Source organism: Macrobrachium nipponense, chromosome 13 (genome assembly GCF_015104395.2).
Source record: "Macrobrachium nipponense isolate FS-2020 chromosome 13, ASM1510439v2, whole genome shotgun sequence".
Taxonomy (NCBI): domain Eukaryota; kingdom Metazoa; phylum Arthropoda; class Malacostraca; order Decapoda; family Palaemonidae; genus Macrobrachium; species Macrobrachium nipponense.
Window position 1 is genome coordinate 101,996,562 of NC_087206.1, and position 24,793 is coordinate 102,021,354.

The following is a 24,793-nucleotide window of genomic DNA, read 5'->3' on the forward strand; positions in this document are numbered from 1 at the left end:
CTGAAAGCTGGTTTGAGCATTGATTGAAACAGTTTTTATATTGTCTATTCTACCTGTCTGAGAAAGTGCTTTGCAGCTATTACAATTGCATCACACATAATAAGGGTTCTTCTTTCTATCCTTCATTGTCGGGCATCCTGAATAAACGAAGGTAGATACAAACTTAACCCTCACAGTCTGGGTTAAAATATATATTGCACACCCTTAGGTTGGGCTGATTTAAGGATGGCCAATTTAAAAAGATCAAACTCATCAATGGAAAGAGGAAGATATGCATATGGTATAAGAATTTTTTTTTTTAATTTTCTGTACCTTCCAGGGAAGTTGAGAATGAATATTTCCAACCCTGTGAGGGGTCTCTTTTCCAAAAGACAGCCATAAAAATATGCTAATTTTAACAAGTGTAAGTGTCACATATTTTTTTTTTTATTTTGTATCAATTATCTTACAGCTCACATAATATCATAGCATATAAGAACTAAAATCAGTAACTAATTCTGAGAATATTTATTGTGAAATACTTGAGACATCATTGGATGGGAATTTTGCACAACATTCCCTTATGAAACCTCAAGGCAAACTGATCTCTTTCCTCTGTATGACTAGCTATTAGAATTTGGTACGAGTTGCACAAGTCATTTATGGCGCATGGAAGTTTATCTGAACACTTTTCCCACAGAATTTGTTCAAAAATGTATGGCGCAAAATCTTGAACTATATGTATGCTACCCAGATCCACCACAAACCTATAAGTAAACATGGTATATGTATGTTACCTGTCCACTAGGGGTTAGGTGACTTTGCCATGGACTATTTTCTCATCTGGGTTATTAGGATTTTTTAATCAGGAGCTAGACCTTTTTGTTATCTGTCAATTTTTTATGTATTTTTATGTTTGCTCCTTTAGGGATGAATGAAGACTATCTATAAGAGAATTCTTTGATATTCTTACATGAGAGCAAACAATGGCTACCAAAAAGTGGGGTTTCCCTCGTCAAACCTGTTTTGTGAAAAACCTGAGTTTCAGCTTCAGCATTCTTGTATGCTATCAACACCTTTGGCCTGATAAAATATTATTATTATTATTATTTTCTAAAGGGTCACAATAATACAAAGTGTAAAACGTCCGTGTATAATTTTGAAGACTTTACAGAAAGCTTTCGAGGAAGGGTTCGAAAGCTTTCTGTAAAAGTCTTCAAAATTATACACGGACGTTTCACACTTTGTATTATTGTGGACCCTTTAGAACTTATATATACTCTCGTGATAGAGAGTTTTTTTCCCTATTATTATATTATTATTATATTATTATTATATTATTATTATTATATTATTATTATTAACCAATGTTTCACTGTCTAGAAGTAACTTACAAATACTATTTAATTAAATAAATTGTTTTTAAAATTCAGTTAAGTTATTGTGACAGAAAACTTCACCTGAAACTCTCAATAAACATAATGCCTTCCTACGCAACATCAAAGCCACATCTTAAATAAATTTTTTACTATGTTTCATCTTGTGTATTACTTACCAATTGCAATTGAACGCAAATATAATGATTCAGCCTTGTCGTACTTCATCATGTCATAATTATAGAGAGAGGCTAAATGACCAACAGATAATGCTACTTCATAATCTTCTGGTCCAAGCAGCTGCTCCTTTATCATAATGGCCTTGAGATGCATCTCCTCTGCCTCCTGCAATAGACACAAGGTAATGGAACTTAATAAGTCAATTAAATCTTGTCTCATGCTATACCATGCATGCAATGACTCTCAGCCTCTCTGTCACCAGAATTCTATGGTATCTCAAAGAAAACCAATGTCAAAGGGTAGGTTTGTGGGTAGTTTTACCACACTACTGAGTTACATTACTAAAATTTCACAGGGCTTGCCTTAGTGAGGGGAAGAAATTACATTATGGCAGACATTTTAATCATAAACAAAAATGTTTCCTCTGAATGCCAGAGTCCCTGGCTGCCTATGATGTAAGCCTATTTTTCTTTGATAAGAAGATATTTGACAGTCACTCAATCTGAGCTCTCCCTTGTATTTCATACTCAGTTTGTAAGGAGGTTTTATCTTGGTTGTAACTAAAATGTGGAATAGTTTATCTAGTGTAATTATGGAATCTTTGGATTTCCAAACTATTTAAGTGATGAGCAAATTCATTATGTTCTTTGCTAATGTCTCCTGAATTTCATTTGTATTGAGTTAATATCCTATTCCTTCATATTATCTATTTATCACCTTTTTCTATAACTTGGTTCTCTTTGCAGGGTCATTTCCCACCGGATTCCTCTTGGACCCAAAGGGTTTTCAGGTGGACTTTTAAAGAAAGGAAGAAAACAAGTAGAGATGCCTTGGACTTAATATGGGTTGGCAGGGACTGTAGTAACCTATGTACCTATAAGATGGGCACTGGCTATGATAATTAAGATTCCGAAAATGTAGGAACATAAATGTGATTCATGGCTAGAGTTCACTTGTAAGAACGTATTATGAATGAGAAATTTGTGAGATGTAGTATCAAGAGCCTGGAAAAAATAGATACTACAAAAGACTGAGATGGTTAGCATATGTGATGAGAAAGGATAACAGTTTGGTCAGAAAAGCAATAGATATGGAATAACAAAATGATTATCAGTATGAAGACTCAGGAAATCATGGAGAAAGTGGGATACTACATGAAAACCTAGACCCAATAGAATTCAAACAAAAAAGCACAGAACCAAGAAGCAGTAATATGATCACAAATGTAAAAAAAATTTACTCAACTGCTCAAAACAAATATTGTTTTTCATTGCTTTGAAAATAAGAAAGAACAAAAATATTAACTGCAAGATAAATTTAAATACACAAAGATTTAAATTATAAAAATTTTAATCTCTCATTGACATTAGATGCATTTATCACTAACCTGAAAATGTCTCATGCTCTGGTACAGTCTACCAAGGTTGCCATAATGCTTAGCAGTTTGTACATTCATTTCTCCAAATGCTCGCATGGCCATGGCAAGTGCCTCCTTGTGTAGGGAATGAGCCTCAGCAAGGTACTTTTTCTCTGAAGGTTTTAAAAATCATTACTTACTTGATAATCATGAGAGGATACACAGAATATAAAAAATATCCTGTCAACAAAAATATTTTTAAATTAAGTTTACCACCAAAATCACATTCCACCTTTATATATTCCATGAAGTAAACAAAGCATCATTTACATAATGTTTGGGTAAGCATACATGGTTTAAACCAGAATGTTCTAAGAGGAACGGAAATCACAATATACCTTAAAGTTAGCTCACCTCACTTTACACTTACCAAACATCCTTATTGGGATTGTCAATAGCCATCTCCTCTAAAATAAGAGCTTTGACCCTCTTACTAGATGAAAGAAGAAGATGGTCTTCTGGCAGCAGACGCAACATCAGATCTATAGCCCTCTCTGCATGAGTTCTGGTGAGAATACAATAACATTTACCTATTTTTACTAGAGCTACATTGGTTCCATTGAACGATACTGATATGATGTGTAAGAAAGTTTTGCCATCAAAAACATCTTTTCTGGGCTCAGCTCGTGTCGCTGCGCGAAATATCCTTTAATCTATTATTTCTAGGGTAAATGTACTAACACATACCAGAGAATAAATAAATAAAGAAAAAGGTTCAGTATAACCTGACTCTCACCCTCCCAGAGAGTGTCGGTATGAACACTATGGCGAGTGAGACCACTACCACGAGCCAAATGCCAATAGAATTCTCCCACTACAAAATCCCCCAAGAGGGGAGCCGACCCACAGAGTGGGCAGCACCTACTACTACTACTCCATCCCATGCTGCCGACTGCTGCGCCTCTGGTGGCCATCCTTTTCAGTTAGCGCACACGATACACACGTGCCATTTTCTTCTCTGTGTTTTTGTGCCCTTTCTTTTGGATTTTATTACCATGGCGCGTGCAGCCATCGCAGCAGCTAAGTTAAGTACTCAGTGTTTATTGCTATTTGGTTTTTTTCCGGCCCTGAGCACGTATTTGCCGTTTTTTAGGTATAAATACGATCTCTGGGTCGGAAGCATGGCAGCATGGTTCTGCCTCGTGATGGGTCCGTTCTGGGTCGCCCATACCCAGAACATCCCCTGACTTTTGTACGCTCTATTTTATTATCCGCTTTGTTTAGGGTAAGGTCTACACGGTTTTGTCATGCATGCATGTCTTTTACCTTATGTAGGCTCTTCCATCCAGACCCTAGCCACGGCTCTTAGTATCGGCCTCGGCTAGCTTTGAGTGGTAGACTTGCCTTCGGGTTAGTCCCGTACACTCCTGGATTTTTTCTCCTACTAATTTGTTTTTTCTTTCTTTCATTTTATTATTCATTTTTTATTATTTATGTGATATTGTTAGGTTAGTTAGGCGTCTGGCTCGCTTAGCCTAGGTCATGGCCCATTGGGCCTTTATGTTACCGCTTGTCAGCTCGGTTGCTTCCCGATAGCATCTCTCTGATCAGTTGGTTATGTTTTAGGCTTAGTTGTTGTTCTTATCGCCCCGTGGTCACTATGTGATCACGAGGCAGCCAGACGCCTGTCCAGTCACCTTTCCCCCCTCCCGCTCTTCCATAGGGTCGGGGGGGGTGGCTAGGCCTGCCCATGCTCGCTCGCATACCCGAGGCCTGCCTCCCTCTCTCCCCCCAGGCGGAGGGGGTAGAGGGACGGGACAGACCCAGACTGGACTCGACCTCTCCGGCTTCTCGGTCCGGTCGGATGGTAAGGTGGGGGGGACTGGCCTTTCCCCCTCTCCATTACTACTCCGTCGCTCCGTTACTAGCCCGAGTCTGTATGCCCCTTGCTCTTTCCCACCTTACTAGGGCTCCTTTACCACCGGAGACCTGGCATCTAGCGGAAAGGTGCTAGTCTACCCCACGGGGTGGACCGGAACATACAGTCGGTCCCTTCTAACCTCTCCGTTTCACTGAGTTATTCACTCCGCCACGCACTGGACTTAGTCCGGTACGTTCGAGCTTTTAGGTTTAAGATGTTAAGTTATTTTAAGTACCTTAAACCATTCCCCCTCCTTCTTATTCACCGGATACCTCCGGGGTTTATAGCCTATTCAGTGTCGCATTAAGGGAGGGGCATGCCCGAAATTTTTTCCGAGCTCCGGCATGCAACGGAGAGTTCTTCTGTCCTTTAGCCTGTAAGTGATATTCTTTAAGATACTCATGTGTCTTTCCACTTACAGACCACCAACTGTGAGCATCCGGGATGCGCCGCCACACTTCAGGACCCATGTGGACACGAAGTTTGCCGGTCCCATGCTCCATGCGCTCTCCGGCACGGGGACAATCCAGGGCTGGTACCATGAGACGTGTACCATAAGTTTTATGATCTGGTGAGCCAGCTTTTAGACGGGTAGTATTCCATCTCCGGTAGCTGGTCCTCATCTGTTAGAGTGCTTAAGTTTTACATCAATCACTCTAACTTAAGGTAAATTCAAGGGGCCTTATGAGCCCCTATAATTTTAAGTTATGCTTTAAGTTAGCTTTAGTTTTAAGTTATTCTTAAATCTAATCAATACCCTCTCTTCCAGGCGCCGGCCGTGAGGGATACCGCACTGGCAAACCCTGCGGGCCTGGGTCGGCGGTTTCGGGAAGAACGCCGCCAAGGGTATGCCCTACATCCTGGAGAAAAGGTTGGCGGTACTAATCTTCCCCGGACAGGCAAGGCGACAGGATACGTCGACCCAGTAGAGGCGGCCCCGACTATCGCCTTCATCCAGCAACAGCTGGCTGCCTCATTGACTGACCAAGGCCAGGACATCTCCTCGGAAGTCGCGACGTTGGATATTAATGTAGAACCTATGGTAGGTGTAGACGACCTGTTGGTCGAGGTAGGTAAGGTGGACACCCAAGGGATACCCTTGGGTGCAACTGTTTCTTCTACTCCTGCAACCTCTCCATCCTTCCAAGGCTTTACGGGTGATGAATTATATACTCCTCCTGACGCTTCAGTTAGACCCAAGGTCAAGGTCAAGCAGTGAAATCCTTGACAAAGACGTCGTCGTCGTCTAAGAAGACGGCTTCGGCGTCATCCTCCTCTCGTAAGTCTCCGCTAGGAATCCCGGAGCAGACAGATCTAAAGCTTCTGGGTCCGGCTCTAAGTCCTCGAGGAGTAAATCCTCCAGAGAGAGATCTCACACTCCGGCAGAGTCGTCAGTTCCGCTACCCTTGGTTCCAATTCAGAGCCACCCTCCACCTCCGCAGCAGCTCCGGCTTTGGACTCCAATGCTGGTCTGTTACAACAGGTGGGCGACCTGGTTGGGTCTCTGAAAAGTAGCATGGAACAAATGATCTCTCGGTTGTCGGATAGGATTACTTCTCAAGACACCATTATAGCCGGACTGAGCCAAGCTCCTCTAGCCTCTCCTCCACCTTTCAATACAGGTGGAGCCCAGCTTCCCCCGTATGACTCTCTACCTCCGTTCTCGATGAACAACCCTTGGAGAGTAGCGTCATACGTCCCCTTCCAAGACGGACTCATTTATTCTATACCGGAATTTGGAACTCGGAGGATCGAGGACTTCGAGTTCTACCCGGAAGACTTCAGACCCCCGTTCATCGGCTACGCAAGGCTCACCGCCTCAGCCATGATTCGGGATGATAGAGTACCAAAGGAGACAGTCCTCTATTCACGTGACCAGGCTCAGAGAGAATGGCTCAGGTGTCTAGAGGACATGGATTGTTCCAATACGAAAATCCAACCTTTCAAGAGTCCGTTTACGATCTTTACGATGGATGAGAGTACCCCGCTCCCTTTCCTGACAAAAATCGCGACGTCTACCATTCCAGCGGCCCAGAAGGGGGACCCCATGCCTCAACTGAAGGAAGCAGATCCTACATCTCCGTTACTTCCTTCCAGCCGGAGAATTGTGGGAAGACTTACCTAACACCTTCTCAGCTGGCAAACTCAAACCGGACTGTGCTATGGAGCAGTTTGGTGAAAAAGTACCCAGCTTCCAGATAGCCTTATTCAGGCTGAATTTGACGCCAAATCGCGGTTAGCCAGATCGATTAATTCCATGGCTATGACCGAGGTGGCCACCATAGCCTATGGTTCAGAGCCGCTTTTCAAGCTTATGACCAAATCCCTGACTCAAACGGTACAGTCAGATATGTTTGAGTTTGCCACTGCTAGGACGAATTGTAGGAAGCACGTCCTACAAGAAGCAACTATTCGGCACAGCCGAATAGGTTACTTGCGTCGAGCATCTGGGAGCAGACCTCTTCCCAGAAGCGATGGTGAAGGAAGTTCAGTCAGAGGCTACGAGGTTGAACCAGAGCCTTAAGGACCGTTGGGGTCTTACGGCCAAGAGGAGGCAAGATCTAGCAGCTAGAGGTAAGGGTCAAAGGAAACCAGGCGTTTCCAGCCCTACCAGAAAAGCAGCCACGCTTTTCTCAGCAAGTTCCGGCGGTTCCCTTGTGCAAACAGCCCAACCTTCCACTTCAAAGGCTCAATCACAGCCGATTTACGTTATCTCCCCTCAGCCTCAGCCCTCCACCTCTTACGCCCTCTCTCCAGCTTACAATCAAGCCTTCGAGAGTCAATCTTCACAGAAGTATGACCGCTCGGGTAAGGGAGGCAGAGGTAAGCGTTCCTTTCGTGGGAGAGGATCGGGAGGTCCCTTTAATAGGGGAAAACACTTCAGAGGAGGCCGAGGAGGCTACCAGAACCAATGAAGAACTTCAGGTAGGAGGGAGGCTGTTTCACTTTCGCCACCGGTGGAACTTCAGCAAGTGGGCTCAGAGCATTGTGTCAAAAGGCCTGGGTTGGAGCTGGTTAACGAACCCACCCCCATCCAGGCCTTTCCGCCAACTTCCTTCCAAGGAACTGACGGAGTATGCGGAGGATCTCCTTCAGAAAGGAGCTATAGCGAGAGTCAAAAGGTTAAATTTCAAGGACGCTTGTTCAGCGTGCCAAAGAAAGGCTCACAAAAAAGAAGGGTAATCTTAGACTTGTCCCGCTTAAACTTAGCCATTCGCTGCGACAAGTTCAAGATGCTCACGATCTCGCAGGTGCGGACCTTACTTCCCCGTGGGGCCGTCACCACCTCTATCGATCTTACAGACGCTTACTATCATATCCCTATTGCAAGACACTTCCGTCCGTATCTGGGCTTCAAGATAGGAGACCAGACATTCTCCTTCAAGGTAGTTCCTTTCGGGCTCAACGTAGCACCCAGAGTGTTTACGAAGCTGGCGGAAGTAGTTGTTCAACAACTCAGATCGCAAGGGTTATGGTAGTAGCGTATCTCGACGATTGGTTGATCTGGGCTTCAAACAGTCGAGGAATGCAACAAAGCAACACTGAAAGTGATTCAGTTCCTGGAATATCTAGGCTTCAAGATAAACAGGACCAAGTCAAGACTCACTCCAGAGTCAAACTTTCAGTGGCTAGCATTCAATGGAACTCATCCTCCCATACTCTGTCGATTCCATCATCCAAGAGGAAGGAAATAGCGAAGTCAGTCAAGCAATTTCTGAGTCACAAACTGGCTTCAAGAAGATCTCAGGAAAAGGATCCTGGTTCTCTCCAGTTTGCATCAGTGACGAACATCCTAATGAAAGCCAAACTGAAAGACCTAACCAGAATCTGGCGCTCACGAGCAAATGTCAGGTCCAGGGACAAATTGTCCTCAGTCCCTCTGATTCTAAAGAATCGACTTCGGCCGTGGGCGAAAGTCAAGAACCTGTCGGTGTCAGTGCCCCTTCAGTTTCCTCCGCCAGGGATCACTATCCACACAGACGCTTCATTAAGCGGTTGGGGAGGATATTCCCAGTTCAAAAAAGGTTCAAGGAACGTGGTCACTCTAGTTCCGTCAGTTCCTATAAATGTCTTACTGGAGGCAATGGCAGTGTTCTTGACTCTAAAAAGGTTACGTCCGCCAAAGTACTCCCACATAAAGCTAGTCCTGGACAGCGCAGTGGTAGTACATTGTGTAAACAGAGGAGGCTCCAAGTCGTCATCTAAATCATGTCATGGTAGCCATATTCTCCTGGCGGACAAGTTCAGTTGGCATCTCTCCTCCACCCATATAGCTGGAGTGAGAAACGTCATAGCAGATGCTCTATCCGATCCAGTACCTCTAGAGTCGGAATGGTCACTGGACAACAGTTCGTTCCAATGGATTCTTCAGAGAGTTCCAGGTCTACAGGTAGATCTCTTCGCATCTCAAGCGAACCACAAACTCCCGTGTTATGTGGCCCCCAACCTGGACCCTCTGGCCTATGCCACGGACGCCCTGGCTCTAGACTGGAACAAAACTGGAGAGGATTTATGTCTTTCCTCCAGTGAATCTTCTCATGAAAGTGTTAAACAAACTCAGGACATTCAAGGGTCAAGTGGCTCTAGTAGCCCCAGACTGGCCGAAGAGCAATTGGTACCCTCTCATTCTGGAACTGGGTCTCCGCCCTCTTCGATCCCAATCCCAAGCTCTCCCAGTCAGTACAAACGAAGACTGTGTTCGCTTCCTCAGGGATTCTCAAAACCCTAACTTTATGGATTTCATGAAGTTTGCAGCGAAGAGGGATGCGAATATTGACCCTCAGAATATTCTCTTCTTGGAATCCGATAAAAGAGATTCAACTTTGAGACAGTATGATGCTGCTGTCAAAAAGTTAGCAACCTTCCTGAAAGAATCAGATATTAGGATCATGACAATCAATTCAGCTATATCCTTTTTTCAGATCCTTATTTGAAAAAGGCTTAGCAGCTAGCACAATTACGACAAACAAGTCAGCCTTGAAAAAGATTTTTCAATTTGGGTTCAACATAGACTTGACAGATTCCTACTTCTCGTCTATTCCCAAGGCCTGTGCTAGACTTAGACCTTCTGTAAGGCCTACGTCAGTATCATGGTTCTTAAACGATGTTGTTCTAAAAACTGGCTTCAGAAACCAATAATGACACATGCTCGTTTATAATGCTCTTAAGAAAAAACCCTATTTTTATTAAGCTTGGCCTCAGGAGCTAGAATTTCAGAACTGTCGGCTTTATCCAGAGATCCGGATCATATTCAGTTCCTTCCCACAGGGGAAGTGCTACTTTCCCCGGAACGTAGCTTTTTAGCTAAGAATGAAGATCCTTTGATGAGGTGGGAACCATTGGAAGGTACTACCCCTTCCACAAGATGTATTTCTTTGCCCAGTTTCAGCTTTACGAGCCTTCTATACTAGGACCTACCTCATCCTCATCGGGTGGGGGACCTCTCTTTAGGATGAGAAAAAAAAGGTTAAAAGGGTTGTACTTTATCTATTAAAGGTCCATCAGGCAACAAATCCTGTACTTCATTAAACAAGCCAATCCTGACTCTTTCCCAAAAGCACATGATGTCAGGGCAGTAGCCACCTCAATTAACTATTTCCAACATATGAACTTCGATGAGTTGAAAAAGTATACTGGATGGAAATCGCCGACAGTGTTCAAACGTCATTACTTAAAGTCCTTGGAAGCCCTGAAATTTTTCAGCAGTTGCAGCGGGTAACATAGTTTCCCCTGACTCTGACTAATCCTTAGTAGAAGATCCAGTCCTCCTTTCTACCTGCTCACCCAACAGTTCGTCTATTCCTGCCTTGTTCATTTACGGTCACCTTGTGTCTTAGCTGCTTTGATGATGATATAGTGGGTGTCCCTTATTTTTTGCTAGGGACACTCACATTGGTGATGATTACTGATCTCGTGGATGTCATCTCCTTATTTTTATGCTAGGAGATACAGTCTTATTATAATGGTTACGGGTTTTGTATATTAAGTCAATACATTCCTTTATATTTTATTATTGTTGAGTTTGTTTTATTCAACTTTTATGTTAATTGCTTTAGATTGTTTTGATACATAGCTTTACACAGATACCGTTTTTGTACATATATTGATATATTTTCCTCCTGTATATGCTATATTACCTTAAGTTAAGAAATATTATTAGCATTAAGTATAAATTAAGTAATATTTCTATTTTGTATCACTGTGTATATGTATCTTTATTAGCAATTATATTGATTTATTTTTATTTTATCTTTTATTTGAGACCTCTTTGTATTTTGTTGAATTTCTTTACAATCTTGTGCTATTTCTCTGGTACGATTTCGCGCAGCGACACGAGCTGAGCCCAGAAAGGGATTTTGACGTAAGGAAAAATCTATTTCTGGCGATTGGCTCGTGTCGCCAGCGAAATCCCGCCCTACCCATCCCATCGCCAAGATTGTCTGCTAACTTCAGGATGCACCAGAGGCGCAGCAGTCGGCAGCAATGGGATGGAGTAGTAGTAGTAGGTGCTGCCCACTCTGTGGGTCGGCTCCCCTCTTGGGGGATTTTGTAGTGGGAGAATTCTATTGGCATTTGGCTCGTGGTAGTGGTCTCACTCGCCATAGTGTTCATACCGACACTCTCTGGGAGGGTGAGCGAGTCAGTTATACTGACCTTTTTCTTTATTTATTTATTTCTCTGGTATGTGTTTAGTACATTTACCCTAGAAATAATAGTTAGGATTAAAGGATATTTCGCTGGCGACACGAGCCAATCGCCCAGAAATAGATTTTTCCTTACGTCAAAATCCCTTTTCTCTTTGCATTCTCTTCATTTCCCTTCACTAACAACACAACTTGCTCTGGCTCACTGTACTATACTGAAATGCCAAGTTTTTCTTCATCAAAATTTTAAAATCCTGGGGACTGCCTTTTATTAATCCTGAACTGCAAGAGCAAGAGTTTCTAATGAAAGGATCAAAGGAGCGGCATGAATTGCTCTTGAAATTAGAATGCAACTATGTACCATCTTCAGCTGAATCAAGTAATATCCAGTTGTAGACAAGTCTGGCTCCAGAGGTTAATGAAAATCTAAATTTTATTGTGGGATCAACATTGAAGGACATTAGTAGAACACAAGCCATGCAGTACTATTAGGTATTTGACATATGGGTTCAAAAGCTAAAACAAATTGATAGAACTGTCAGCCACATAATGGTACAAAGTATACACTTATAATATAGAATCTACATGTTAAGTACACGATACGTTTACTTCACATCCAAGAAAAAAATCAGTAGCACATTACAACATTAAACACCAAAAGAGATTTTTTTTCTTTTGTCAACCAATAGAGTGATTCTATATTAAATGTCAGAACCACTGAGGGTCTATTTGTTTATTTTGTTACTGTTTACAGTATATTATGAAAAGACCTACATAATTCTCTATGATATCTACATTGTAATACCTCTTAAGGACAATATGATACAAATAACATCAAATATGCTTTGTCTCATCACAAATTGTTATCAGTTTATTAAACACTGTACTGCATTTCCTATTACTTCAGTGCTCTGTATTTTATGTTACTGTACTACTGGTATTACTGTTAAATTTCACTAATTTACAATGATGATTTAAGCTACCTTGACCAGTCTTGAAAGTACAGTACAACAAGTATTCCAAAGAGAGAGAGAGAAAAAAAATTATGTCATGATAGATATAAAGTCAAATCTGGGTTTACATACGTTTCAGTTTTCGTAGGACTTTTTCAGACAAAATTTTGTCTCAGTCATCATACGTTCCCTCGGTTTTTGTACACTCAGAAATGCTCCATCTGGAGCCTACCACGTGACTCTCTTTATTTCTTCCCAACTCAATCTTATGCTATTTCCACCATCCTCAGTAATTGGAACACATATTCGGTTTTTTGATCTACTTATTCTCATCCTCTCTCCTCAAGTGCTGCTCTCCACCTCTCCAACCTCCCCTCCAACTCCTTCCTCCCCTTTGAACACAACACAATGTCATCTGCATATAATATGCACCATGGCACTGCTTCTCTAACATCCTTGGTCATTACATCCATCACAATGTTGAAGATGAATGGGCTAAGTGCCGACTCCTGGTGTAATCCAACTCCTATCTCGAATCCATCTGTCTCTCCAACACTGCCTCTCACTCTAGTATACACATTCCTGTACATCTGAAATATTCTGAAATACTTTTCCAGCACCATCTTCTCCCTCAAACATTCCACATTTCTTGCCTCGGCACTCTGTCGTAGGCCTTTTCAAGGTCTATGAATACCAGATGCAGGTCTCGTTGTTTTTCTCTGAATTTTTCCATCAGCTGCCTTATGCAGAATATTCCATCCGTTGTGCTGCTTCCCTCCATAAATCCTACCTGTTCCTTCCCTATTCCCACTTCCTCTCTCAGCCTGCCATCTATTATTTTTTCCAAAATCTTCAACGTGTGAGACTTTAGTTTGATATCTCTATAATTACTACTGCATTCCTGGACATCACCTTTACCTTTAAATATAGGTATCAATATACTTTCCCGCCATTCTTCTGGTATCTTTTCTTGTTCAAATATTTTTACTATCAGATCATACAAGATGTCTACCCCTTCCTCTCCTAAGGCTTTCCAAACTTCAACTAAGTCAGGTCCTGTTGTCTTCCCATTCCTCTTTCTTTTTAAGGCTCATATCACTTCATCCCTAGAGATCCCCATTACCATTCCCATGTTTACTTGTCCATCCTCTCTTACAAGTCTTTCATTTTCTTTATTTTGCAGTTGCTTGAAATACTCTTTCTGTCTTTTCAGGATGTCTTCTTCTTTTTTTTACATGTTTTAAAGAAATACCAGAAACAAATGCATCTGGACAGTTTGGTTGTGCTACCGGGGTCCAGTGACTCAATATGGTCCTAGTGCCAAAAATGAAGTGGGGGAAGTAACCTAGATAATGCCACTAAAAAACAAATTGGAGAAGTAACCCCAAGATAGGTTCTTGATACCTAAAGTCCTTCTGGAGGGGATTCCCCTTCCAAACAGTACCTCTCCTCCTCCCTCTCCCCTCCTCTCTGTCTTCCATATGCTAACAAGTCTTCCATAAAGGTAAGGATGATGTTAAAAGTTCATTATTCATTTATATTTATTTCTCATTGTTTTCTTTATCTAAACTGTGTTTATTCCCTATAAAATTTATTTTTTGGTTAATATTTTTTGTGGGGTCTGGAACGCATAAATAGTAAGAGTAATACCCTGAACTTATGCGAGATTAGGTTCCAGACCCCTCGCGTAAGGGGAAGTTTTCGCATAAGTTAGCACGGTCTCTAAAAATACTAATAAATGCCTGTTTTCTCGAGTCTGAACACTAAATATGACCATAATCATGACCATAATCATACTCCCTAAGTATTAAGCTAACTTTTAAATGAAATCAAAGTTACTGTAATTTGATTTAAAAGTTAGATTAATACATTACCCTTAAAAAAGAAATAACTGGTTGGCGTAAAAATAGTTATAGTAACTACTACCTATGTACATATGTATCCATTTTCGTATGTATACTAACGTTACCCCTAATTCATGGGATACCATTTTCTTTTCCCTCAGAGTAAAAGTAAGAAGTTTCTTTGTGTCACTAAGTAAACTTCATAAGTTTATTATAACAAAGATACACCAATTCAATAAAATAAAGAAAAAACTGTATGTATATACATAATGTTTTGCAGAGGGTGAAGGTAAAATTCAATCAATTTAAAATCAAGTACTAGTGAGGGCTAACTATGAGAGTGAGAGAAATACCTACGTCATGCGAGGTAAAACTCTGGAGGAGTATCATCTTCAAAATCTGGCAAATGGGATCACATCTTCTGAAAGTACATTAACTGTATGTGCTGTAATTGCTTAACACAGTACATACAGATTGTACCAGCACATTTCGCTGAGGTAATGATAGTAACTTTCACAGAACGACAACTCTACAACTCTGTCATGTCTCTGATGTGATTTACTAGTTGATCCTGAAGGTGACAAACACTGAATTGAAAACGTACTGCCTTTGTATACATTTTGAAAAACAGGAATAGAATACACAGAATCTCCATATTGATTTTACACTTAAAAGCATGAAAACTTATACTAATTGTAGTATACTAGTACTTACTTCAGAAATTAAACATTTTCTGAAGGAATATCATCTTAGAAAAGTGCAGTCACTTGTGAATGGGTATTGCATCTTGAAAGAGTACGTATATGAACCAACTCCAGGTGCTGCAATTACCTTTTTATCATATTTACCTATGCATGTACAAAAATAAAAATATATTTTAATGAAGATTTTATACAGAAAAGCTTTAAAACTTAAACATAAATTTACATAATAAATTAAACATAAACACTTTTGCAGGGTTTTGCAGTGTTGCTGGAGGATTCGCAAATGTTCGCACCATTGTGAAGAACTCGCATATAATAATTAGTTAGGTTCCAAAGAAAAGTTCGCGCTATTGTGAATTCGCGCAACTCAAATCACATAAGTTCAGGGTATTACATATACATACTTACCAAGTATAATTACATAGGTAAAGTATCTATCCCGAGCAGCAACTTTTTGGATTTCACGGTAGTGCTTCTTTTGTTTATTTTGTTGGAGACACTCCCGCACCCCCTTCTGGGGGAATAAGGAACAACTTCAGCAACCATATTTCAATTTGTTTGTGCCCTTATATCCATGAGAGGGGAGGGTGGGCTCTGATCTTCTAAAAACTTGGAAAGTATATAAGAATCTTAATTTTTTTATGAAAATGTAATTTTCATGTAAGTAACTTACCAAGTAATTACATAGCGGAATCCCTCATTGAATGGAGGTGGGATACTGGACATAGGTATTCTACTCTAAAACATTAAAGCATGAATAATGACTTTGAAATAGAAAAAATCTGCTGCACTGAATGCAATGATTGTTGTTTCCTTACCTGGTACAAGAGCTATTGCCTCTGGTTGGTGATCATCTTAACCTGTAATGGCGTGGCTGTCAAGCCGTGGGGCGCCTCTACTTAAGCGGGAGCTTTGTAGTGGAGGATATGCCTAATTCTAGCAAAGCATACAAACAATGTGCCCTTGCCCTGGGAGCAGTGGAGTGGACCCCCCATATTTGCAAGGGATACATATCAAATGTCCCACTCCCCCTAATAGCTAGAATCCATAAATATTTAGAACACCCTTCTACAAAGGCTTATAGCTGCATATCTTGAAAGTTCGAAAACCAAAATATCCCTAAAAATACCATCCTACATGAAATATACATTAAACTATTATGTATCCCATTACTGTATTAAAATTTGAAATAATATCATTAATATAATTTCAAAGTCATCTTAAACATTTTATTGTTAAAAACATGTGTACGTAGTATATGACATAGTTACATATGTGTGAAAATAATACAGTCTCCCCATTAAGTAGTCAGCCACACATATTTTCTTTCATAGTTACTATTCAAGCCATCCCATTTTCTTTTACAGGAGAAACATTTGTGTTCCCTCAAGGAATTTTGATACAGCTACCTTCATCCATTAGTTCCTATTGTAAATGAATGTTATGGTAACACTGCAGTCTTTGTTTACCTTTTTCCCACATGAAATATGCCTTCATATTGTAACAATAGTCGTGACTAGCTGGGACAATTTATGTCAAGCTTCTTCATGGGATGGATTTTTCTTTATTTACGTAAACTGCTGCATAATGGCCTAATGATAATGTGGATATATTTACAAACAATAAAAACGTAAGTTAACTTACACTAGCTCTAAATTAACAGGGAAGGTAAAAATGGTATTCTGTCTTTAGCCACAGTATATCACCAAGTTCCACCCACACACAGGTTTGGATGAAGTTTGCCAAAGTCATTAACTCTATGAATTACTCTACCGTAATTCTAGGTAGCTTGTGCTCAAAGAACACCAGAAATATTGTCTGTTTACTACGATTATTTTCAGTGTGCCCATACTGATATTGCAATGCAAATGAGGGTTATCTGGCCATTTGACTGCAGGGTGAAGGTCAAGAAATCACTGTCGATGATGATACCTCCAAACAAGAGATTAGGAGTAATATATCTTGTAGTACTGAACACAGGCAGCTCCTGGTTATTGGTGATCCAGTTTTATGGCGCTTGCCTAGTGCCGAAAATCAGCATAATGTGCTGATTTCTAGTAACCGCCGCCTATATAGAGTTATGGAGCCGTAACATATCTGACAGAGGAGCCATTAATTGCCTAATGGCACATTAAATCGCCAATTTTCGGTTATCGACAATTTTCACTTTACAGGCTGTTGAAATGGAACCCCCACCTATAACTGGGGACTGCAAAAATTGACTGAAACAGGTTCTGTATCATTCAACTGAGTTCAAAATTCATAGGACTTTACAAAGGAGAATATTTATTTGATCTGTTTAATTCTACTAAAACTCTAAGTTAATGATTTGTTTTTAATCAAAGATGCCATAAATGAGAATCCAATTTGAATTACCCTTTCAGTTTAAAAAAAAAATAAATACAAAAATATTACAAGTCTAACGGATGATAAAAAATGAAGCATACTGCTTGAAAAATAGACTAGAGAGCAAATAAGAAAACACTTCAGAAAATTTTATTTTCTGGTTTAGACTTGGGCTATTGATGAGTCCGTAACCTTTTCATTAAAGCTCTTCCAGGAGGTAGGAACAAAAACCTCCTACTTCCTGAACAAAATTTCAAACATAGAGAAAGAGGAAGCTCTACTGAGAGGTATTGGCAATTGTAAGAGGCGGTTAGTTGCAGAGGAAGGTAAGCCCCAAAATTAAAAACTGGAGAAAAATGCACTTAAAACGCACTTAAAGTTTGGCAAAATTCAACACGCAATAACTTTTGAATGAAAAGAGCTAGAAAGTGGGGTTTGTCTTAAAAGCTCATCTTTCTACTAATGTAAAAAAAATTAAATTTTTTAAAATATATTCGCATTTTAAATATGCCAAAAATAACTGAGCTTTTCTTCCTTTTTTTTATTAAAAAAATGCATTAGGTTAAAAAACACTTTAATTGATGTTATTTCTAAAAAAGGTGTTTTAAACAAGTTGTGTGTATCTAATACACACAAAAATTTTAAAACTGCATTAATGTGAGTGCACATAGTATCCGCAAAAAGATTCCTCATGTGCTTTTGTTACAACTTAAAATCACTAACTTTAGGTTATACTCCAAAATGTATCATTGTACATTAATTTTTACGCTATTATGCAATTGTGTGGCAATCTGCACTGAACGCTTACCCCTGAAGGTGCCAAAAAAAAAAAAAAAAAAAAAAAAAATGGTTACCAAAAATCAATACAAAATAAAATGATTGTTTTGAAGTTTCAAGTTTCATTTTCCTACCTAGCATTATCATAAACATTTTATTACTATTTTGCACTCAACGATGTGCAAAACAATAATATACAGAGGGCCCCACCCCACATATTCGCGTTCTACGGATTCACGGATTTTTCCATGGAACCTATCTAGAAATTATTAGGGAGGACTTGCTCATTCATGGGTTTCTCTGTGGAACTATCTATAAAATTATTCGCGGGGCCTACTATTCACGGACGCAAATTTTTTTGTACAGCAATAATCTGTATTTTCATGTTATTTACTGTATAATATGTGTAATAATATGTAATATTAAATTAAATCATACGGTACTTACTTGTGATTAATGTTGATTATAGATGATGATGATATTAGTATAGCTCCGTGGCATCCTGATGAATGACAATGAAGATAAGACTGCACAGCAAAGTTACAGATCCCTCTGGGGAGGGCACCTCGTTACCTTCTTCAGGAGGCGCTTCATAAGCAATTTCAGGAGGCACCACTTCTTGAGGTAATTGTACATTTGTACAAACAAGTCATGATAGGGCTTCAGTATTTCATTAATAGTACTGATGAAAGTTGTGGCCCTTTCTTAATTTTTACCCCGTGCCTTGACTGTTGTCTATACCTCCCTGACATCCCTGATCAAATTGCAGAGACCACAAAATTTCTCAAAGGCCTGCTCCGTTGATGGGATGGCAGTACTAAAGAGGAAGGCGAGTTCTTGCCCAAGAATGGCCTCATATTCGATCTCAATGCAGCAACTGCACTTTCAATCACGCAGTAACTGGTCGCTATTTCTCCATGACTTCTGCCCTCTCTTAACATGACTATCTTGTCTATTTTCTCCTCATTTGTCATTACTGTAAGGGTCTCTGATGCTTAAGCTCTTTGCCAGAAGCTTTAGAAAAAGCAGAATATTTAAGAGGACATTTTAAAGAATAATTCTTAGTTCGTAGTAGTGTACCGCACAAGCAAAATCCGCACAAACGAGAGAAAATCGAAGTGTAAGTGTGTATGGGGTCAATTGGGTACAGTATGCGCATTGACATTTTGTGTAGACTGTACATTTTATGAAATGTTTTAAGATGATTTCTAAATATGATGTGCATGTACATAAAGTGTTTTAGGATGATACTAAAGAACGCAGAGCATATGTAAAATACGTAAGACAACGGGAATAGCAGGGTATGTATGTTTCCATCTGCGGCATGCAGTACATATTTTCATGCATACTTACTAAGTATATTTTCGTGACTAAATACATTTTTTATGATGAATAAAGATTTATTAATTTTCAAATATTACAGTTCTGTAATACTACATTAATGTAAACAAAGAAAAATTCCAATAACAAAATTGGGTTTTCTTAAAAGATGCTTCACTCAAGCCAACTTTCCGCAGATAAACAGATCTTATGATGCCGTGATGCCTTCTTAGAACAGTACCCAAACGAAATGATATTCAACACGCTATTGGCTGTTGTCTGTATAACAGCCAACCCAGGAGCAGCCCTCAGTTTCCTTGTCGCTCATTGGTTGTGCACTTGGCGTTGATTGGTTGAAACCCGAGTCCCATCTCATGAAGATGAAATTGTGGGTATCGCGCATCTCTCCTTCATCAGCCTCACTGCGTAGAAAGTTACTGATATACACAGGACGTAAGCTGTTTTTGATGTGTGAATCATGCTGAAAATGGCCCCTAAAAAGCACCCTGATCCTCTAAGGCTTCTGGCAAAGAGCCTAAGAGAAAGAAGACCGTACTGAAGCTCGACGAGAAGGTGAAAGTTCTCTATATGTTGAAGGAGGGCAAAAGTAACTGTATAAAAGAAAACGTGCATGACTGAATACTTATGGAGGACTGGATTATTTTCAAACATAAGTAACTAAGTCCATGCAGTACGTACGTATGTATTTACGTATAACTGTAAAATGTAAGATTTACTTTGAAATAGTATCAATAATATTTCAAAGATATAATGTACCAAATAGTGATGTAGGTGGTATTTTTTGGGTATAGTGTAGTCGCTGTTTTGTTCTTAAAGGATTTACCCTTCGTAGTGTGTTCCAGCGCCTCATGGTGATCAGACTAATATCAAAGAAATATCTTTTAGCCTGGTCTTGTAGCCAGGTATTATGCCATAATGATAAACTATGACAAGTGATAGAGTATAATAGACTCAAAGACAAAAAGGCATTTTATCTTGTCTTCAGTGAAGCTTTACTCAAGTTTCCTACGTCAAAACCTGTAGAAGTGACTATTGCGCATACGCATCGGCCATCTTGTTTTATGCTTGTGCCAGTTTAAAGACCAAGATCCATTACTATTCTGATCAACACAAAAGTAGGTCTATTCAGCCAGTGCTTCTCTGTATTGAGAAACTTTTTTCTGAGAGATCACTCTCAGGAATCATGGAATCCCTGCTTATTTTTAAGAATTAGTGGAAAAATTTAGGGTAAAAACTGTAGATCTAAATTTTATTGTGATTGGAATCTGTTTTTTGTTTAGCCATCCTGTGTGTAAAGCACTGTGGTCGGTGTGATACATATCCATGCTAGTCTTCTATATGAAACGAGAATTGTTTTTTGAATAAATGTTGTCATTCTTTTTGGAAGTTTGTTTGACTAAAAAAGTACTCCACAATGCATTATTAATTTAGTTAATCTTTCCAGATAGCGCTGTCTGCCTGCAACTTCCTAGGCATTAGCTCACATGAGCTATTAGCCTAGTCAATTTAGGGCAAATTATTTTAACTAAGATAGCTTTTATCGGTAGCCTGTAACCTAAGATTATATATCTTAAAGGTCATTCCAAATAACCCTGACTTGGTAGTGACCTAGTATTTTAGGTGATAAGTGCGAGAAGTAGACAAATATGCGAAACCATTTTAATTTTATTGTGACAAATATTTATCAAGACCAAAATAAACCAAGCTAGGTAATTCCTAGGGTTAAGTAGTAAACCCTTACAAATACTATTAGTTTGAATTGTTAGCCTAGAATACATATCCTAAGGCTAGTCGAAAATTGGCAACATGTGCCAAATGGGATGGTCTAATCTTGGGGCTACATTTCAAGTGATGGCTTTTTAAATAAATTAAAATTGTAAAATTGGTGTTGAAATTGTAATTCTAATTACTCCACGTTACGCTTAGATTAAGTGTTAATTTATTTATAATGTTAATAACTTACTTACCATGAAGGTTAGTATTGAAATGATGGTGTTATATAGTACGTATCTTGCACTGCTCTTGCTGTGCCAAAGTAGGTCGTGCTTACAGTTTTTTCTGATTTCACTTCTTTTTTCTTAATGTATCTCACCTTGCTCTCATTCACATTAAAATGGCGGCCAACCGCGGCATAACTTTTGCCTTTTGCCCTCCTTCAACATATCGAGAACTTTCACCTTCTGGTCGAGCTTCATTATTGTCTTCTTTCTCTTAGGCTCTTTGCCAGAAGCCTTAGAAGGAGCAGGGCAGTTTTTTAGGAGCCCTTTTTCGGCACGATTCACACTATCTGCTGCTGACGTAAAACATATTCGAGATTACTTCCACGTATATCAGTAACCCTCTCAGCAGTGAGGCTGTTCAGGGAGAGATGTGCAATACCCACAATTCTGTCTTCACAAGATGGGACTCGGGTTTCAACCAATCAACTCCAAGTGTACAGCCAATGACCTCCAAGGAAAATGAAAGCTGATCCTGGATTGGCTGCTTTACAGATGACAGCCAATACTGTGTTAGGTATCATTTCATCTTAAGAGGGCACTTTATGTACATACGCATAATATTTAAAAATCACCTTAAAAAAAAAATGTATAAAATGTATAGTGCGTGCAGAATATCAACATGCATACTGTACCCAACTGACCCAATACGTACAGTTCAATGTTCTCTCATTTGTGTATGTTCTGTGTGTGCGGTACAGTATAATATATACTACTATGGACTAAGAATTAGTCTTTAAAATGTCCTCTAAACATTCCACTTCTCCTAAGGGTTCTGGCAAAGAGCCTAAGCGTCAGAGGCCCTTACAGTCAATGAAAGCTAAGGAGAAAATAGACAAGATTGTCATGTTAAGAGAGGGTAGAAATCATGGAGAAGTAGCAACCCATTACCGTGTGACTGAAAGTGCAGTCGCCTGCATTAAGACTGAATATGAGCAGGGTAAAATACTTGGGGAGGTCACTCTTAAAGAACTCGCTGCCCTCTTTACAACTATTCCACCAACTGACCATGTAGACGAATTTTGTGGTCTGTACAAATTGATCACAAAAGTCAGGCATATACAGACAATGGTAAAGTTATGGGATAGGAATGAAGAAAGGGCCACAAATTTCATCAATACAGGGAGTCCCTGGTTGTCGGCGATCCAGTATTATGGGGCTTGTCTAGCGCCATAAAATCAGCAATTTATGGTGCCATAAAGGGACGAGTTCCAGTTATCTGTGTCATTAGGCGCCTTATGGCGCCAATAACCAGTTACTGGTGCCACAAGAGCCATTAGGGCCCCATAAATCACTGAGTTTTGGTTAATTGCGGTTTTCGCTTATCGGCACATCCCCAGGAACGGAACCCCCATCAATAACTGGGGACGGGCTGTACTGTTAATGAAACAGTGAAGTCCTAGCATGCCTTGTTTGTGCAATTATACAACTAACTCAACAAGGTGGCTCATCGTAATTCATCAGGCTGCACAGCTATAAAATCATCAGCATCTATAATCAACATTCATCGCCATTAATTTCAGTACGACTAATATTGCAGGCAGTCCCTAATTATCGGCAGGGGTTCCGTTCTCGGTGATTTATGGTGCTTATGGCACCAAATTTCGGTTAATGGTGCTGATAACCAGTTAATGGCGCCTCTGTTATGGCGCCATAACTCTATTATCAGCACCTTATGGTGCCGATAACCGAAACTTAGCCCGTTTGTGGTGCCATTTATTAAAACCGGATCCGCAAATAGCAGGAACCCGTCAATAATCTTATAGTTAGTTCCAAAGAAAAACCACTGTATAGTGAGTCCTCCCACGAACATAATTTTTAGATAAGTTCCACAGAAAAATTCACGAATAGGCGAGTAAAGGCATACTGAGAACACGAATACGGGGGTTTACTGTACTTCTTTGCCACGAGTAAGATTTCTCCAACTTTTTTTGTCTCTTAAACATATATTTACTCTTTCCTGTAACGCTAATTTACACATAATACAACTCCTGTAGCCACAAAGTTTAAAATCCTTCAAATTCTTAGTGAATATCAATGTTGTCAGCAATACACATTTCCCCCAAATTATGAAAACCATTCTTCAGGCCAAAACTGTTTTCAAGGTTATTACCTACAATCTTTGAATTAATTTAATTCACAATAACAAACATCATTACATAATAAGAATTTTTCCTATAGTACGTTATTAAGTTTTATTTACTGGCAAGGCTGCCAAAATAAATTATCCACAGTAGTACACATATAATGTAATTCACTAATCTTTAAGGAGGGACTCCTTTCATTCAACATTTCCAATCCAACTGAATTCTTTATTTTTCATGAGCAGTTATGTTTGTTTCTAGCTCTCACTTCTAAAATCTTTCAGTGCAGTAACATTAAATCAAAGCATGGGACAGTAAGCACATATAAAGTAAAGTTCCTTTCAAAGAGGGTGATAAAGAAGTACAATATAATTACGTACATGGGTTGCACTGATCCTTTTGATCTATTATGTGCAACTTACTTTTTCAACAGAAAAAATAATGATACCAACCTATTTAGTGTCTTATAAACTGATGCAGCATTAACTGGTGGATGGAAGCATTGAATGACTTGGGGGAGGGGGTCCCAATGCTTGGGTTACGCGTCTACATTCCATACACCATTACTTGAAGGAAATGTGTTATACAAGTAATATCAGAATCCTGGTTATATTAGGAAAATGTTTAAAAATGTAATTTATTCACTGTTAGAAAAGTATAAAGGGAAATCACACATATGTGGTGTATTTTCAAATCTTATGGATACAAAGCTTTAGCAGCATTTTCCAGGTCAATATGTGGACAAGTATCACAAACCCCATAGTGTACCATGAATCTCCCAGACCACGAATTCTGGACATTGCTGGGATGACAAAAGCTTTTTTACTGTTTTCAATTATGATTTTGCCAACTGAAATAGGTACAACAAAGGTTTTTATGGAAGTGGATATTGGGTGCTCAGTACCATTTTGGTCAAACAGAGAACAAGTACTGGCAGTCCCAACTTATTGGCGGGGGTTCCGTTCCAGAGGGGTTGCTGATAAGTGAAAACTGCCATTAACTGAAACTCGGCAATTTATGGCGCCATAATGGCACTTATGGAGCTATAACCAGTTATTGGTGCCATACGCACCATTATGGCACCTCTGTTAGGTATGGTATGGCGCCATAAGGCACCTTATGTTGCAGATAACCAGAACTCACCCAGCTATGGTGCCATAAATCACCGATTTTATGACGCTTGACGAGCTCTATAAAACCGGATCGCCGATAACCAGGGACTGCCTGTGCTGGCAAAGGTCCAGAGGATGATTTTTGTGTTCAAGAGAGCCTTAATTTTGGACATTCAAA

The 24,793-nt window shown here is 39.7% G+C and overlaps 1 protein-coding gene across 2 annotated transcripts in view; it reads right to left on the reverse strand.

The window, feature by feature from the left end:
- The window catches only part of LOC135225236 (amyloid protein-binding protein 2-like), a 277,676-nt gene that overhangs the window by 39,697 nt on the left and 213,186 nt on the right, over positions 1–24,793 (reverse strand). For both annotated transcript variants that reach the window (XM_064264566.1, XM_064264565.1), the window contains exons 9-11: positions 3,325–3,457; positions 2,923–3,066; positions 1,535–1,700 (exon numbers count right to left, since the gene is read on the reverse strand). In XM_064264566.1, coding sequence (XP_064120636.1) covers positions 1,535–1,700; positions 2,923–3,066; positions 3,325–3,457 — 443 coding nt within the window. The remainder of the gene's footprint in view (positions 1–1,534; positions 1,701–2,922; positions 3,067–3,324; positions 3,458–24,793) is intronic.